General features: G+C 43.7%; 1 protein-coding gene across 1 annotated transcript in view; it reads left to right on the forward strand.

Moving 5' to 3' along the window:
* Nucleotides 1–19,849, forward strand: part of NKPD1 (NTPase KAP family P-loop domain containing 1) — a 190,641-nt gene that overhangs the window by 60,481 nt on the left and 110,311 nt on the right. The window contains exon 4 of the mRNA XM_033954628.1: nt 12,100–13,818. Within this exon, the coding sequence (XP_033810519.1) occupies nt 12,100–13,754 (1,655 nt within the window). The 3' untranslated portion in view covers nt 13,755–13,818. The remainder of the gene's footprint in view (nt 1–12,099; nt 13,819–19,849) is intronic.

Below are 19,849 nucleotides of genomic sequence, written 5' to 3' on the forward strand. Positions count from 1 at the left end.
TTTCCTTTTGTTTCCCTCCCCTCTCTCTTTCTCTCTCTCTTCTCCTCCCTCACCCACGAGTCCTGCATCTGGCCCTCTCCCTTCTACCTGCACCTGGCAACACCCCCTGCTCCGCGGCTCTCTTCAGCAACTCGTCAGCAGCGGTGATCAAGACAAGCTGCCGACATCGAGGCCTTCCCTCTACGAGTCTCGCCTTTGTGGAAAAAGAAGTTGAAACAAGCGGGACTCGCAGAGGGTAGGCCCCGACGTCAGAAGCTTGTGTCGATCGCTGCTGCTGAGTTGCCGAAGAGAGCCGCGGAGCAGGGGATGTGGCCGGAAGCAGGTAGAAGGGAGAGGGAGATAGGAAGGCTGTAGATCTCCGGAGCATAACACCGACCCTGGCCAGGATGATTTCTTTTTCAGGCGTGCAGCTTACAAGTCCGGCGTCGCGGCGGGAAATAGCCATGCTGAGCAGTGAGCTCAGCATGTACACAGATGAAAGCCTTGCTTGCTGATTGGTCCGGCGGCATGGCAGGGCGGGGCCGCCGGACCAATCAGCAAGCAAGGCTTTCATCTGTGTACGTGCTGAGCTCACTGCTCAGCATGGCTATTTCCCGCTGCGACACCGGACTTGTAAGCTGCATGCCTGCATGACACACTACCGGAGCCGCGGCAAAGGTGGAAAAGAGCCGCGGGTTGCCAACCCCCGGGCTAGATCATCAAGGGTGTTGGAGCATAATCTTTCCCATTGTAGGATGAAGTCCTTGGGGTTGTTTTCTAGAATTGTTTCATCTATTTTAGACCAGAATAGGGAAGATTCGATGTGTTTGCATGAGGTGTATGTTACTTTATTGAGTTTTGTTATAGTTTTTTTGTTTTTGGTCCAGTTGATGTTGAAAGTGTAAGTGTAGTGGTCTGGCCAGATGGATCTGGACCATGTTCTGTTAGATGTATGAATTTCTGTTAAGGATGGTTGGTGGGTCATGAAGACTGCGATATCAAGTTGGTGGCTTTTTCATGAGTTGTTTGGATTTAGCATTTGGAAGGATAAGGCTTTGAGAAATGAGAGAAAGCTGTCTACTTGTGCATTATATAACGAGTAGATCCAGGATGTAAAGCGATCCCCCAACCCCATCGTACGTAAAACACAGGTCAAAAATCTCTAGTCTACAGGATCAAATGCCTTTTAGGCGTCTACCGCTACTGCTACCCACCGCTCACTCCCAGACCAAATTTAACACCTGCCAAATACCATCCACTCACTTCCAGACCAAATTTAACACCTGCCAAATACCATCCACTGCTTGTCGACCCCCAATAAACCCCACTTGATCCTGATGAACTAAAGACAGCATACAGCCATAAAGCCGATCAGCCAACACACGCGCCATTAACTTAGTATCAATGCCCAACAGGGAAATGGGGTGATACTACCACACTGCGTAAAATCCTTCCCAGACCTCGGCAGAATGGAGATCCCAGCTAACCGCATAAAATATGATAGCTGTTGCCCATCCCGCAATGAACTGTACAAACAAACCAATAATGGCGCCACCTAAATACTCAATTTTTTATAAAACAGTCCCGTAAATCCATCCAAACCTGGTGACTTTCCCAATTTCAGTGACCTAATCACCTGCTGTGCCTCCTCCACCGTAACATCAGCATCTAAAGAACTCAGTACTGGATTGGCTAAAGAAGGTAAATCCTTTAGATAGGAGAACATCTCCTCCTCTGACCTCTGTTGCTCTGGCATATACAACTCTTGCTAAAACTCCCTAAACTGCCTCTGAATCTGCTCATCATCAGATAATAAGGTACCCCCCTCCATAGTATAATGAGTACACCTCATGTCAAAATGATTGACAGCTGTCAAGATAAGGATCGCTAAACAAAATCCAGGAGCAATAATAAAGACTTGTGTTAAAAATCTATGTGAAAACAAAAACTCCACAAGTTGTTTTCTTCTATAATGTCACATCATAATATCTTAGCATTAGTATGTGCCAAGAATGTATACCAATATACATATACCAATATACAGTGCTCAGTCACCAACCAAAAGTGTCGTAAAAATGCCAGCATTGGTTGCAAGAAAGGGACCATCATAGCACTAAGAAGTCCCTTTTTCCGTCCTCCAAATAGATCAAATGTTCATACTTATGAAAAAGTATATCAAATAAGTAAACAATACTTATCTGAAAGCAGTGTGAACTGGCTGTTAGCAGTGTAAACCTGCTGGAGGCAGGACACAGACAGTCATGCTGGACATGAAAAATTTATCTAAACCAAGTGCTGCATCTTGTGTAACCCCACATTCTTAAATCAACTGGCCTCCCTTCAACTCGAGTTTCGCTCAAGGCGTCATCAGGAAGGGGGCAATATTACGGCCAGCAGGTTAGCTGTAGTTCATAGAGGGGAGCTTATTTGATATACTTTTTCATAAGTATGAACATTTGATCTATTTGGAGGACGGAAAAAGTGACTTCTTAGTGCTATGATGGTCCCTTTCTTGCAAACAATGCTGGCATTTTTATGACACTTTTGGTTGGTGACTGAGCACTATTTATTATTACATATTGGTATACATTCTTGGCACATACTAATGCTAAGATATTATGATGTGACATTATAGAAGAAAATAATTTGTGGACTTTTTGTTTTCACAAAGATAAGGATCAACCAATCAGCGCTCACTTCTGGGTTAAGCCACATCCACTCTCTGCCCACACCATGCCCAATCTCTGCCCACACCATGCCCACACCCCACCCACTTTCACCCATCCCCACCCATACTCACACCACAATGCCCACTTTTGCCTAAGCTCCACCCAAGCCCCTCCCATACCACACCCACTACCTGCCCATGCCCCACCCCCTCCCATAGGAATGAATGGTAGTAGCTCTGCCTATGCCCTGCCCACGCCCACGTCACCGGAAATGCACTTTCCGACTACGTCAACGGAAATGGGTATCTGACTCCGGAAATGCACTTTCTAATGATGTCCAGTGGCGTACCTAGCATATGTGGCACCCGGGCCTATCATCTTTTGACCCCCCCATCTATATCAAAAATATGATTTTTAGTAACAATCCACATATCGCACAACAAGAGTGTACCTAGGAAAAGGCAGCATCTTAAACACTGCAGTGAGCACTAGTACACCAACACATACATTGTACAACTAAACAAACCAGATCCCGCACAGTCAATTGATCCTGCAGTCAATGCCAACTGAAAACTATGTCCTTTTCATACACACAGAATAGAGATACACCCTCATCCAATATGGAATAATCACAAAATAAAAATAGAAATATGTAAACAAAAGTTAAACTGAACCGCCAAGAAACCATACTCTGCATACAATGCAACACTACAACACCACAAAAACAGTGACACATGTCCCCTAATACTGTGCAAAATATAAAAACAGTAGATGTAAATTTGAAAAAACTGATACATAACAATCACCACTTTACAAATTAACAAATAAAAATAAAACAAATAATCTATATATATAAAATCGGAGGTATGTATGTGTGTATGTATGTGTGTATGTGCCGCGATCACGCAAAAACAGCTTGACCGATTTGAACGAAACTTGGTATGCAGATCCCTCACTACCTGGGATGATATGTTCTGGGGGTATCGCGGCCCACCTGCACACGTGGGCGGAGCTACAAACATAAAATCAGATTTCACCCATTCATGTCAATGGAAAAAATGTAAAAAGCTGCCATTCTCACAGTAATTCAAAAACGGCTTGACCTATTTGAATGAAACTTGGTATGCAGATCCCTCACTACCTGGGGTGATATGTTCTGGGGGTATCACGGCCCACCTGCACACGTGGGCGGAGCTACAAACATAAAATCAGATTTCACCCATTCATGTCAATGGAAAAAATGTAAAAAGCTGCCATTCTCACAGTAATTCAAAAACGGCTTGACCTATTTGAATGAAACTTGGTATGCAGATCCCTCACTACCTGGGGTGATATGTTCTGGGGGTATCGCGGCCCACCTGCACACGTGGGCGGAGCTACAAACAGAAAATCAGATTTCACCCATTCATGTCAATGGAAAAAATGTAAAAAGCTGCCATTCTCACAGTTATTCAAAAACGGCTTGACCGATTTGAACGAGACTTGGTATGCTGATCCCTCACTACCTGGGGTGATATGTTCTGGGGGTCTCGCGGCCCACCTGCACACGTGGGCGGAGCTACAAACAGAAAATCACATTTCACCCATTCATGTCAATGGAAAAAATGAAAACAGCTGCCAATTCTCACTGTAATTCAAAACCGGCTTGCCCGATTTTAACGAACCTTGGTATGCAGATCCCTCACTACCTGGGGTGATATGTTCTGGGGGTCTCGCGGCCCACCTGCACACGTGGGCGGAGCTACAAACAGAAAATCAGATTTCACCCATTCATGTCAATGGAAAAAATGTTAAAGGCTGCCATTCTCACTGTAATTCAAAAACGGCTTGACCGATTTGAACGAAACTTTGTATGCAGGTCCCTCACTACCTGGGCTGATATGTTCTGGGGGTCTCGCGGCCCTCCTGCACACGTGGGCGGAGCTACAAACAGAAAATCTGATATCACCCATTCATGTCAATGGAAAAAATGTAAAAAGCTGCCATTCTCACAGTAATTCAAAAACGGCTTGACCGATTTGAACGAAACTTTGTATGCAGGTCCCTCACTACCTGGGCTGATATGTTCTGGGGGTCTCGCGGCCCTCCTGCACACGTGGGCGGAGCTACAAACAGAAAATCTGATATCACCCATTCATGTCAATGGAAAAAATGTAAAAAGCTGCCATTCTCACAGTAATTCAAAAACGGCTTGACCAATTTGAACTAAACTTGGTATGCAGATCCCTCACTACCTGGAGTGATATGTTCTGGGGGTCTCTCGGCCCACAACTCTATGTTGCTTGCTCAATGGTGGGTTCCCCCAACAATTTATATGTTCTTGCTCCTGGAGGTGAAACTAAAAATTTTGTTTATAATCACGTTTTGCGTTAGTTGTATTGTATTCATTTTGTCAAATATTTCACATTATAATTTGAATATTGTACTTTTTATTAAGCTGTAAAACAATAATTTCATTCACCACTATAAAGTATCTTTATTTTAATCCATTTACAGTGTTATTGCTATAATTAAATACCCGTGCAACGCCGGGTCATCAGCTAGTGAGAAATAAGAAAATACCATTTTATTGGACTAATCCATTTTTCAATTAGCTTTCAGAGGCCAAATCTTTCTTCAGAACAGTACAGTATACTGCTGTTATGCTATTCTGTCCTGTGGAAAGGGGTGTAGTCCAAAAAATTGCCTTATTTCCGTTTCCTATTTATAAACTTTTATCAATACAGTTACAATACTACTTGATTCTAAGTAAAGCAACAAAAATTTTTTTATATCTTTTGTCGTTTCTGCTTTAATCATCTTCTCTTTGCTCTCTTCTTTCTATACAGCGCTTGTCCTCTCTCCCTTCCATGCAACATCTGCCCTCTCTTTGCCCCTTCCACCCTGCTTCTGCCCTCTCTCTCTACCCCTTCCATCTACTGCCCACACTCTCTCTGCTCCTTCCATCTACTGTCCACCTTCTCTCTCTTCCATATGGCATCTTCCCTCTTTCTATGTCACTTTATGTGGACGATATACAGTACTTGCTATCATTAAGGGGTCTGTGGGGTCTTTGCAGGCCCTGCAGGAACAGATGGGTATAAATAGTGCTCTTTCTGGTTTCAAAGCCAATCTTTCCAAGACAGAAATCTTGACTCTCTCAGTCCCGGACTCGGAGATACTGGGATTACAGAGGCAATTGCCATTTTGGTGGGTGAAGAGTCCTATCAGATATTTAGGGATTCAGTTGGGGGCTGATTGGACCCAGTTATATGCAGCTAATTATGTCCCACTGGTGGCATCTATTAATAATGACCTGTGTATGAGGGATAAACTATATATCTCTTGGTGGGGGAGATTGGAGGTGCTGCATATGATGTTACTGGTGTTTGCTTTACTTATTTCAGGTCCTTCCTTTTCATATTCCCTTGGATTATTTTAGGAAGTGGCATAGCAGGTTTTTTCAATTCATTTGGGGGGAGGGCAAACGCTCAAGACTATGTTCCGGAGTAAATTGGAGGAGGGTTTGGGGGTACCTAATTTGAAATCCTATTATAGGGCTGCTCAACTTAGAGCTATTGTGGAATGGCATGTTGATACTCCAAAATTGTGGGTGCATGTGGAGCAGGGAGGTTCTCCCATATGTAGAGATATTCAGGCTTTGCAATATTTACCTGGGTGGGGTTACAGCAGAGAGAGGTGGGTTCCATTTTGAATTCCTTTACTCAACTCACTATGAGGGTGTGGAGGGAGACCAGGGTAAAACTTATGGGACAACGGAGAGGGGTATATTTTCTTCCATTGCAGCATTTACCAGATTTTCAACTCAGTAAAGGGGGGGGGGGGTATTTTTTGAGATGGGCTGTTTTGGGCAATTTCTAGAAGGAGATAGGATTAAAGAGTTTCTTGAACTTATGGAGAAGTTCCATTTATCCTCTAGGGACCTCTTTCCCTAGGTCCTAGCAATCACAAGGCATGGAGGGCTATGTATGTCAATGCACACAGTTTAGGCAATAAAATCCTGGAACTGAAGACCGAGATAATAAATGCTGAACTAGATGTGGTAGCGATTTCCGAAAGTTGGTTCACGGACTCTCATGGGTGGGATATGGCTATACCTGGTTACAACTTACTTTGTCAAGACAGAGAGGGCAAGTTAGGAGGAGGGGTAGCGCTATACACTAGGGAGGACATTAAAACTACGAGAATCACGGAGGTCAAGTACTCTGGGGAATCCCTCTGGGTAAACCTAGCCAGAGGCAAAGAAAAGTGTCTGTATCTTGGTGCAATATACAGACCACCAAGACAGCTCGAAAACAAAGACATAGAATTAATCCAAGACATAGAGAATATCACTTTAAGGGGGGACACTGTAGTGCTAGGGGACTTCAACATACCGGATGCAGATTGGAACACGCTCACAGCGACAACCAGCGCCAGCAAAAGGCTATTATCCACCATTAAAGGAGCACAACTCAAACAACTGGTATTGGAGCCCAATAGGGCACAGGCGATATTGGACCTGGTACTCACCAACGGAGAAAGCGTATCGGAGGTCTCGGTAGGCGATAAGTTAGCCTCCAGTGACCACAACATGGTATGGTTCAACCTCAAGAAAGATTTCACTAAATCAAGCATGACAACAAGAGTACTCAACTTTCGAGGCGCTGACTTCAAACGCATGGGAGATTTCGTCCATCACACACTACAAATCCAAGCTGTGGTCAATAATGTGGAAGATATGTGATCAACCTTGAAATCTACCTTACATGTAGCAACGAACCGATACATAAAATCAGCAAGCAAACGGCGAAGAAACAATAGACCCCAATGGTTCACCGCAGAGATCTCAGATCTTGTTAAAGAAAAGAAATTAGCATTCATTTCCTACAAACATTCAGAGACAAGGGAGGCTAAATTGGAATACATGGCCAAATCTGCAGCGGTGAAAGCGGCAGTCAGAGAGGCCAAGCATAGAGCTGAGGTAAACCTAGCAAGGAACATCAAGAAGGGCGACAAATCCTTCTTCAGGTATATTAGTGACAGAACAAGAAACACTGATGGGATAGTGCGCCTTAGGAAATCAGATGGGAAGTATGTAGAATCAGATTCAGACAAAGCCGAACTACTAAATGAATATTTCTGCTTGGTCTTCACCTGCGAGGCACCGGGGTCCGGTCCACAGTTGCAGGCAAAGCAAAGTTCAGCAGACCCGTTTCAGGATTTTGAGTTTACTTCCGGAGACGACTACGACGAATTATCAAGACTCAAGGTGAACAAAGCAATGGGGCCGGACAATCTACATCCCAGGGTGCGCAGTGAGCTCAGGGACGTCCTAGCGGAACCGTTATCCATACTCTTCAATCTGTCCCTGAGCATGGGAATAGTGCCCTTGGACTGGAAAACAGTTTACGTCGTTCCTCTGCACAAACAGGGTTGCAGGACAGAGGCTGCGAATTACAGACCGGTGAGTCTCACATCGGTAGTGAGTAAACTCATGGAAATACTCATCAAACACAAATTAGACATGATACTAGACGAGGAGGAACTACGCGATCCCCACCAACATGGATTCACCAAGGGTAGGTCCTGTCAATCCAATCTCATCAGTTTCTTTGACTGGGTAACAAGGAAACTAGATTTGGGAGAATCCCTGGACGTCGTGTACTTGGACTTCAGCAAAGCCTTTGATAGCGTCCCCCACCTCAGGCTATTGAGCAAGATGAAATCAATGGGATTAGGTGAAATACAGCATGGGTCCACGATTGGCTGAGTGGTAGACTTCAGAGGGTGGTGGTTAATGGTACCATCTCTAAAATGTCGGAGGTGACCAGTGGGGTGCCGCAGGGCTCGGTCTTGGGCCCGATCCTTTTCAACATATTCGTAAGAGACATGACTCAGGGGCTTCAAGGTAAAATAGCATTATTCGCCGATGATGCCAAACTATGTAAAATTGTGAGTAACGGCAGTCTGTCCGATAGCATGACGCAAGACCTGCTTTTATTGGAACTTTGGTCCTCGACCTGGCAGCTTAGCTTCAATGCTAACAAATGCAAGGTCATGCACCTGGGCAACAATAATCCGTGCAGAACGTACACATTAAATGGTGAAACCTTAGCAAGGACTACAGCAGAACGGGATTTGGGGGTGATCATCAGTGAAGACATGAAAACGGCCAATCAAGTGGAGAAGGCTTCATCCAGGGCTAGGCAAATGCTGGGTTGTATCCGGAGAAGCTTTGTTAGTCGGAAACCCGACGTCCTAATGCCCTTGTACAGAACCATGGTGAGGCCTCATCTGGAGTACTGCGTACAATTCTGGAGGCCACATTACCGTAAAGATGTGTTGAGAGTCGAGTTGGTATAGCGAATGGCCACCAGGATGGTGGCTCAAAGATCTATCATACGAAAAAAGGCTGAACGAATTGCGGCTATACTCTCTCGAAGAACGTAGGGAGAGAGGAGACATGATTGAGACATTTAAGTATGTCACTGGTCGTATCGAGGTAGAAGATGATATTTTCCTTCTTAAAGGACCCTCGGCCACAAGAGGACACCCGCTGAAAATAAAGGGCGGGAAGTTTCATGGCGACACCAGGAAATACTTCTTCACCGAAAGAGTGGTTGACAGCTGGAATAAGCTCCAAGTGCAGGTGATCGAGGCCAGCAGTGTGCCGGATTTTAAGAACAGATGGGATGCTCATGTTGGATCTCTACGAGGGAAAGGTCATCAGAGAGCAATTAAATAGGGGGGGAGTCAATGGTGTGGGCAGACTCGATGGGCCTCAGCCTTTTTCTGCCGTCACTTTTTATGTTTCTATGTTTCTATATGTTGGCCTGGGAGACAGACTGAACAGGAGTGGGTTGAATTATCTTATCGTATACAGCATATTGCATATGTTCCTGCGCTGGTGGAGAATGCTGTGAAACTGATGATTAGATGGCATCTCTCACCTGTGCTGTTTCAGAAGATGTCCTAATCCCAGTCCGCTACTTGTTGGTGGGGATGTGTGCCTGGGGTACCTTTTTCCATATGTGGTGGGATTGCCCACTGTTGGGAAAGTATTTGGAACAGGTTTTCTGTTATGTTAGTAAATTGGTCCATGTTCCTTTATGTAGAGATTTGTAAACAAACACTTTCACTGAAATGAAAAGATGTCACAAACAAAAAGAAAGCAGCACTGCTGTAGTTCCAAAATGGGGAGTTACAGTAAACTGGAGGAAAAAGCCTCAGATAGGAGCCCTTCCACCACCACAATGGTGGTCCAAGGTGGTTGGACGTAACACCTCACTGGCAAAAAACCTCCAGACCGGCTCCCCGTAGTAGAGAACTTAAAGCAGGGCGGCGGTGCAAAAGATAGAGGATAAACAATCCACTTATCTAGGTTAGTAGATCGGTACACCTTTTGACGATGGCCAGCGTTTCACTCGTCTGCTGCCTCAGGGTGTAAAGAAATCCGATCAAAACTAAGAACCAGAATCAGAACAAAAATTCAATCAGTAAACTGGTAAAAATGCACTGCTTCCAAAGAAACTAAAAGAAGCCTTAATGACATACCTTAAGATAGGACGCAACAGCATCTCAGGATCATAAGATGGCCGTGCCATGACAGAGCTGGGATTTATATAGCACTACCCGGTAGTGCTATATAAATCCCAGCTCTGTCATGGCACGGCCATCTTATGATCCTGAGATGCTGTTGCGTCCTATCTTAAGGTATGTCATTAAGGCTTCTTTTAGTTTCTTTGGAAGCAGTGCATTTTTACCAGTTTACTGATTGAATTTTTGTTCTGATTCTGGTTCTTAGTTTTGATCGGATTTCTTTACACCCTGAGGCAGCAGACGAGTGAAACGCTGGCCATCGTCAAAAGGTGTACCGATCTACTAACCTAGATAAGTGGATTGTTTATCCTCTATCTTTTGCACCGCCGCCCTGCTTTAAGTTCTCTACTACGGGGAGCCGGTCTGGAGGTTTTTTGCCAGTGAGGTGTTACGTCCAACCACCTTGGACCACCATTGTGGTGGTGGAAGGGCTCCTATCTGAGGCTTTTTCCTCCAGTTTACTGTAACTCCCCATTTTGGAACTACAGCAGTGCTGCTTTCTTTTTGTTTGTGACATCTTTTCATTTCAGTGAAAGTGTTTGTTTACAATAGTATTGAATTTCACAATTCCGAGTTTTTTCTTCCTTTATGTAGAGATGCCAAGGTGGCATTGCTAGGAGTCCAGGTTGAGGGCCCACTGATGACCAGGATAAATTGCTTACTCTGGCTTTTGTGGCTGCCTGGCTGGTGTTTGATCAAGTTTGAAAGCAACCGGTGGCACCTGATTTACAGCATATGAAGGATCGCTTAGGTGGGGTCTGTCATCAATACAGGCTGACCGCTCTGCTAGCAAAGAAATGGCAGCATTTTAGGAATATCTGGGACATTTATTTGGAAGTAGAGAAGGGTCTCTCCACATGGGGAGGACCTGTATAGTGTTTGGGGGATTGAATATTGGGTATAAAGGGGTTTGGGGAGTTTGGCCTTCTTATATTGATGCTCTTGAGTGGGCTATCTGACTTTGGATATTTTGCCTATACTTGATGTTTGCTGGGGTGGGAGGGGGAGAGGGGATTCTTTGTATACAAAATACCATGTATAATCAGGCAGTGCTGGAGTGGTACTGCTGTGAGGTGTTTTGCTGTTGTTGCTTGCTATTGTTTGTATATTTTTGTACTGTTCTTCACTTTAAATAAACAATTATTAAAAATATTATGCCCTCTAGTTTTACCATTTTCTCTTCTCTGCCTTGAAATACTGGTAAGCTGAATTTAAGTTTCAGACCAGCCTTTGACCAGATCTAGCACTAAATTTGGGGAGGGGTCCATGGTTTGCACCCCATTCTGACAGTGCAGACTGTGTCTCCCTATAGCACTGTTTTTGTCATTCCGGTTTCTAATGTTTCATAACCTTTTTCTAGTTTTGATTGTGCTGTTTTACATATGTTAATATGTTTATTATCTTCTGTAGATGTTCCTGGCTGCTCCAGGATATGCTAGCAGTGGGAGGAGATAAGACTTCAATCATCTGAAGGTTTCTATAGTGCCTGGTGGTTAAGGATGCATAAAACCCACTGGTCTCGGAATAAAGGGAGGATTTACAAGAAAGAATATTTTGGTAGCAGCAGGCATAGAATAGATAGAACCTTTTTGGCTTTGCTTGTGGCACTATCCACCTGGATTTGTTGTACTAGACCATCTGCCTAATGATTGTGCCGGACCTGTCCTTGAGTGGCTCACTGCTCCTGCCCCAGGGCCATCCACCATGGTTAGAAGAAAAGCGTAGTCCAAAATAGTGCCCATAAATAGAATATATAGACTGAGTAAAACAGCTGGCATTGTAGGGATGTTAGGGGTCAGTGTGAAGTCTGAGAGACATGGCTACAGGATAGGTAGGTACTATAATTAATACTTGTGTTTTATATTTGTAGAATGTATGATGGAAGAATCTTCTCATATAGAAGATACAGAACAAACTATCACCTTAGAGAAAACACGAAAACCTGAGGGTCTGGGATTCCTGCAGCTTCTCTGGTACTTGCTGTTCTACAAGCCCCTAATCACAAAGAAACATCTGGACCGGAGGAATATTCAATTCATTTTTGTGCCCTTCAGTGCCTGGCAGTATGCAGGCAGTGACAGACTTTGGGCAGGATTAGTCACCACACTTTGTGAATATGTGCGAAACCACTTTGGTGCCCTTCCTCTGGGGCTCTACCATGTGCTAGGCACAGCTCCAAAACAAGCCCCTGACTTAAGAGAAAAGGAGTGGACACTAAAGAGATCTTTCTGCATCAAACTGGGACTTGCTGTACTCAGCTTAGTAATTGGTTTAATTTTTCTCTGGGTATCACTTACAAAGAAAGAGGAGACTGAAGAATCTGGAAGCACCCTTAAAGTATTGGGGAGTACTGCTACCCTAATATCTGGGTCAGGGATAACAATGACAATCTTCAAAGTGGGTAAAAATGTGGTCATTAGCCAGAAGAAGAAGATTGAGAAGATGGTAAATAGACAGAAGTTCTGCACCCAGATGGGTTTCATGAGTGAGGTAAAGAAAGAAGTAGAGTTGATCACACACTTGGTTCAGTGCATGGAGATCTTCCAGCGGCAAAAGATTCGGGTTGTGCTACAGATTACCAGCCTAGAACTCTGTGCCCCAGACAAAGTAGTTGGCGTTCTGGATGCAATGAACACCCTTCTCTCAGATAGGAGAGCCCCTTTTATTTCCATCCTGGTGGTGGATCCCAGCATCATTGTAAACTGTCTGGAAAATGCCAGTTCCATGAAGGGCATGGCTGACAATGGCTATATATTCCTGAATCGAACTGTGACTTTGCCCTTTTCAGTTCCAGGCCTGGGCACCAAAGCTAAGTTACAGCTTCTGAGGAAGGCTGTGAAAAGGACAGGGGACCTCATTGATTGGCCCTGCAGGAATAGTATAATTCACGGGACAAAGACTAATACTGTAGAAACTAATATAGAAACTATGAGGCTGCTGAGAGATGACTCAGCTGAAGAAAGGGATGATGAAGATGAAAATTTAATGTACTCAAACCCAAGGAGATATATAGAAGAGGCCTTTCATTGCCTGTACAATGAAAAAGAGAGTCTTCATGAATATATTCCAGATAGCATTGCTCAGATGAGAAGAATTGTGAACACTATCCCAATCACCATTCGGCTCATGATGCTGAACCACATCCTCTCAGACACACTGTCTCCCAAAATTGTGGCGGCATGGGTGGTCCTATCCAATCAGTGGCCATGTCGCATCAGTTGGATCCTGCAGTGTATGGAAGATGAGCTGCAGCTTGGGTCAAAGGAGGATTTGGGAAAATGCCTATTGTGGGATATTTTTAAGGAAAACAGCAAAGAACTATATTCCATGAAAGTAAACTTCAAAAACCTTTTGGATCTGGATGGGGACCCTGAAATCTTCAAAAGGTTTCTGACAAAAGACTATCCATTCACTATACAGGATGCCCAGAGCTTGTTAAAATGTACGGTCAACCTGGACCAATCCATAAAGAACAAAATGAGCTTAATACGGGGAATCAACAATCTTCAAAACTCATGGGAATAATCTTTAGAAAAAAGCAAAAATCATAGAAAATGCAAATCAGAAGTATAAAGCAAGGGGATCTCAGGTGGGTGAAATCTGCACATAAAAAATATGGGTTTGGGACTTGTATACTGCCTTTATATAGCTTTACAACCACACTTAAAGCAGTTTACATGTACTTCAAGCATTTTCCCTATCTGTCCCGGTGGGTTCACAATCTATGTTATGTACCTGGGGCAGTGAAGGATTAAGTGACTTGCCCAGGGTCACAGGGAGCAACGCAGGGTTTGAACCTACAACCTCAGGGTACTAACCACTAGCTCTAACCTGTAGCTCTAACCATTGCGCCACACCCTCCATGCATAATTTTTTTTAAATTCTGCACTTTCTATATTATCACTATTGTCAGTAGAATTTCCTTTCACAAAGACAAGTTTCCTCTATTCCCCAGACCTAACACCCCCTCCCCCTAATAGCAAACAATCCCTCAAGCTGACAATGATACTTGACAGCAATGCAGAAAAGCAGCACTTGCCAACATGAACTGGCGTGGAGTGCAACAATAGCATTGGCACGGCCCAAAATTAGCTGTAATAAATAGATATAAATATATTGTAAAAAATAAGCTTCCAGGGCAGGCTACAAGAGCCAAGCCTCTGATACTTAGTTGTAACGTCTTTTTCAAAGAAAGCGCTAGATCACCAATTCGCCGCACTCCATCATGGGAAGCACTGAGTGTGCTAGTGTTAATTTAATTTAATTATGCACTCAAAATAAAGTGTGTAAACCAACAAAATGTTATACTCCCGCCTGTTCCATACCTCCCCACAGCAAATTCTTAGTATTAAAAGTGGCGGTTTACATAGTAACATACATAGTAGATGACGGCAGATAAAGACCCGAATGGTCCATCCAGTCTGCCCAACCTGATTCAATTTAAATTTTTTTTTTTTTTTTTTTTTCTTCTTAGCTATTTCTGGGCGAGAATCCAAAGCTTTACCCGGTACTGTGCTTGGGTTCCAACTGCCGAAATCTCTGTTAAGACTTACTCCAGCCCATCTACACCCTCCCAGCCATTGAAGCCCTCCCCTGCCCATCCTCCTCCAAACGGCCATACACAGACACAGACCGTACAAGTCTGCCCAGTAACTGGCCTAGTTCAATCTTTAATATTATTTTCTGATTCTAAATCTTCTGTGTTCATCCCACGCTTCTTTGAACTCAGTCACAGTTTTACTCTCCACCACCTCTCTCGGGAGCGCATTCCAGGCATCCACCACCCTCTCCGTAAAGTAGAATTTCCTAACATTGCCCCTGAATCTACCACCCCTCAACCTCAAATTATGTCCTCTGGTTTTACCATTTTCCTTTCTCTGGAAAAGATTTTGTTCTACTTTAATATCCTTTAAGTATTTGAACGTCTGAATCATATCTCCCCTGTCTCTCCTTTCCTCTAGGGTATACATATTCAGGGCTTCCAGTCTCTCCTCATATGTCTTCTGGTGCAAGCCTCCTATCATTTTCGTCGCCCTCCTCTGGACCGCCTCAAGTCTTCTTACGTCTTTCGCCAGATACGGTCTCCAAAACTGAACACAATACTCCAAGTGGGGCCTCACCAATGACCTGTACAGGGGCATCAACACCTTCTTTCTTCTACTGACTACGCCTCTCTTTATACAGCCCAGAATCCTTCTGGCAGCAGCCACTGCCTTGTCACACTGTTTTTTCGCCTTTAGATCTTCGGACACTATCACCCCAAGGTCCCTCTCCCCGTCCGTGCATATCAGCTTCTCTCCTCCCAGCATATATGGTTCCTTCCTATTATTAATCCCCAAATGCATTACTCTGCATTTCTTTGCATTGAATTTTAGTTGCCAGGCATTAGACCATTCCTCTAACTTTTGCAGATCCTTTTTCATATTTTCCACTCCCTCTTCGGTGTCTACTCTGTTACAAATCTTGGTATCATCTGCAAAAAGGCACACTTTTCCTTCTAACCCTTCAGCAATGTCACTTACATACATATTGAACAGGATTGGCCCCAGCACCGAACCCTGAGGGACTCCACTAGTCACCTTTCCTTCCTTCGAGCGACTTCCATTAACCACCACCCTCTGGCGTCTGTCCGACAGCCAGTTTCTGACCCAGTTCACCACTCAAGTTTGTTCAACAGCCTCCTATGAGGAACTGTATCAAAGGCTTTGCTGAAATCCAAATAAATTACATCTAGCATATGTCCTCGATCCAGCTCTCTGGTCACCCAATCAAAAAATTCAATCAGGTTCGTTTGGCACGATTTACCTTTTGTAAAGCCATGTTGCCTCGGATCCTGTAACCCATTAGATTCAAGGAAATACACTATCCTTTCTTTCAGCAACACTTCCATTATTTTTCCAACAACTGAAGTGAGGCTCACCGGCCTGTAGTTTCCTGCTTCATCCCTGTGACCACTTTTATGAATAGGGACCACATCCGCTCTCCTCCAATCCCCAGGAATCACTCCCGTCTCCAGAGATTTGTTAAACAAGTCTTTAATAGGACTCGCCAGAACCTCTCTGAGTTCCCTTAGTATCCTGGGATGGATCCCGTCTGGTCCCATCGCTTTGTCCACCTTCAGTTTTTCAAGTTGCTCATAAACACCCTCCTCCGTGAACGGCGCAGAATCTACTCCATTTTCTCGTGTAACTTTGCCGGACAATCTCGGTCCTTCTCCAGGATTTTCTTCTGTGAACACAGAACAGAAATATTTGTTTAGCACAATGATGTCATCGATGAAGCAGATCGCAAGGGACTGAAGCTCCTTTGAGTCCACGGAGAAAAATAAGAATTTAGTGGTGAAAATCGGTGTTTTTCCCTCTACACCTCGTTCCTGGAGTGCAGAAATATGGCGACATCCACCCGGCGCAAGTTATATGCGTATAAATTTGCTGGTGGCAAAGCGGGATTGGGCAAAGAAAAACAGCCCGGGTCCCCGAGCTGGAGCGGACTCTGGCTGCCAGTGATATGGAGGTTGGGCTGCTTGAAGGAGTTGGGTGGCAATGCAGATATGCTGGGAACCAGGTAAAACCAGGATTTGCAGGATTCTCAGGATCTCCAGGATGTAGGGCAGACCACCTTAAGAAAAGATTGCTCATTTTTAATGACAGCAACACGCTGTCTTTCAGTGGGGAATTTCTCTGTAAAGTCCCGCTCCCTATGATGCAGTTCTATTCTTCTGTGAGTGGGCTTGGCAGAAGACAATGATGTCAGCAAAAGGGGAGGGGACTTCCTGCAGAATGACAGAAAATAAGTCAACAGGAGAAACTCAGTCAACACAGCTGGTACAAATTGCAGAGCTAAATACTGGAAGCTGCTGCAGGGAGTGATTGTGGGGAACTGAAAGAGGCATAAAATATAATCAATATGTTCTAGAAAGAAGAAATAAAAATAGCATACAAAATAAAGTGAAGGGGTGGAGAAAGACAGTGGCCGGAAACATCCACATATTTTACTCCTTCCTTATCAAAAGCACAGGACTAACCCAGGATGCTGTAATTCTGACACCAGGAAGGGCTGCATATATCTGGTTTCAGCACCTTCGGCAAGAAAACATCCATTCCATGCACTCTTTCCCCATCAGAAGCACAGGATATGCCAGGATGTACCAGGATCCTGCAATTCTGACCACAGGAAGGGCTGCATTTATCTGATTTCAGCATCCTCAACCACCTATAAGACAGAAAACATCCATTCCATGCACTCTTTCCCCATCAGAAACACAGGATATGCCAGGATGTGTCAGGATGTACTAGGATCCTGCAATTCTGACCCCAGGAAGGGCTGCATCTATGTGATTTCAGCATTCTCAACCACCTATAAGGCATAAAACATCCATTCCATACACTCTTTCCCCATCAAAAGCACAGGATATGCTAGGATGTACCAGGATCCTGCAATTCTAACCCCAGGAAAGGCTGAATCTATCTGATTTCAGCATCCTCAACCACCTATGGCAGAAAACATCCATTGCATGCACTCTTTCCCCATCAGAATCACAGGATATGCCTGGATGTGCAGGATTTGCAGGATATCCAGGATCTAGCAGGATCTGTCAGGATCCTGTAATTCTGACCCCAGGAAGGGCTGCATCTATCTGATTTCAGCATCCTCAACCACCTATAAGGCAGAAAACATCCATTCCATGCTCTTTCCCCATCAGAATCACAGGATATGTCAGGATGTGCAGGATTTGTAGAATATCCAGGATCTAGCAGGATCTGTCAGGATCCTGCAATTCTGACCCCAGGAAGAGCGTAATCTATCTGATTTCAGCATCCTCAACCACCTATAAGGCAGAAAACATCCATTCCATACACTCTGTCCCCATCAGAAGCACAGGATATGCTAGGATGTGTCAGGATGTACCAGGATCCTGCAATTCTGACCCCAGAAAGGGCTTGAAATATCTGATTTCAGCATCCAACTACCTATAAGGCAGAAAACATCCATTCCATGCACTCTTTCCCCATCAGAAGCACAGGATATGGCAGGATGTGCAGGATTTGCAGGATATCCAGGATCTAGCAGGATCTGTTAGGATCTTGCAATTCTGACCCCAGGAAGGGCTGCATCTATATGATTTCAGCATTCTCAACCACCTATAAGGCAGAAAACATCCATTCCGTACACTCATTCCCCATCAAAAGCACAGGATATGCCAGAATGTGTCAGGATGTACCAGGATCCTGCATTTCTTTTTTTTAATTCTTTATTTTCATTTTATAGTATTGACATAATATTGGTCAAAACAAAGAAAAAATACAACACCAATTCAAACTTTTAAGATGAGGCAATAATCAATAGGAAAAATATACATTAGAAATACAAAAAGAAGTCAAAAAATTTCTTTTCTCATCAAAAGAAAAACATTAGACCCAAATATAAAATTTTTACTGGATTGTATCATTAGACCTCAATTAAAGGGGGAGAAAGCAATACAATAGCTGAAACCTTTATCAAATAATACAAAGAAAATAAAAGATGGTAGCAAGGGAGAACAAAAACCTTATTAATGAGCTAGATTGAAACAAAAGTTCTCTCAAGAATTCTAAATTTGCTCTTTAGCAGAAATAAATTTTGTCAACTGCTGAGGTTCAAAGAAAATAAATCTATTCCCATGATAGGTCATTACACATTTACAGGGGAATCTGAGTACAAACGTCGCACCTAACTGCAGAACCCTTGGTCTCAAAATAAGAAATTGTTTTCTTCTCTTTTGGCTCATTCGTGACACATCTGGATACATTCTCACTATTTTAGTCATGAATAAACTTAAAAAACAATTTAAGCATCCATTCCCTGTCAGAGTCAATGGCAAATTGTACAAGTAGCATAGCAGTTGCCGGTATCTCTCAAGGAAATTTGTCAAATCTAAACTATCAGCAGACAAATTCTGCTGGTTTGGTTTTTGAACAGTTACTCTAGTTGGTAAATAATATATTTTAGTGAGAGGCGGATAGGAGGTTTCGGGAACTTTCAAAACTTCTTTCAAATACTTTTTAAATGTATCCCGCGCTGAAATAAGTGGTAATTTTGGAAAGTTGGTAATCCGAAGATTACTTCTTCTAATCATGTTTTCCAACATTTCCACCTTAAAATTAAGGTTTCCACTATCTCTTATCCAGACCGAAGACTGGGACTCCACTGTTTTTATTCTAATTTCATGTCCATCCACTTTAGTTTCCACGCTGGATAACCTATTTTTCATTTCCAAATTTTCCAAAGTTGCTGCATTTGAGTTCCCAAAGAGATTTGAAAACTAGATATTGCTTCCCAAATTGTCTCCATATTGAAAACCTTGGGCCTCTGCATTGGTATCAATTCAGAACCCAGGTCCACTGATGAAATAAAAGTACCTGGAACTTCAGCAGGCAATGAATTCAATATCAGGCAATCCTGAGGCAATTTCTGTTTCAACTCCTCCGAATGCTCTGATAGTTGATTTAGCTTCACCACTCCTCCTGAGTCGACTCCCGATCAGCCGGTCAGGAGAGGGAATACCCCGGGACATTCTCTCCTCCATCGACTGGTCAAATGCCCTCGGACGACTCGGAGGACTTCGCTCTTCTGGGGTTATC

Source organism: Geotrypetes seraphini, chromosome 8, assembly GCF_902459505.1.
Source record: "Geotrypetes seraphini chromosome 8, aGeoSer1.1, whole genome shotgun sequence".
NCBI classification, from domain to species: Eukaryota; Metazoa; Chordata; class Amphibia; order Gymnophiona; family Dermophiidae; genus Geotrypetes; species Geotrypetes seraphini.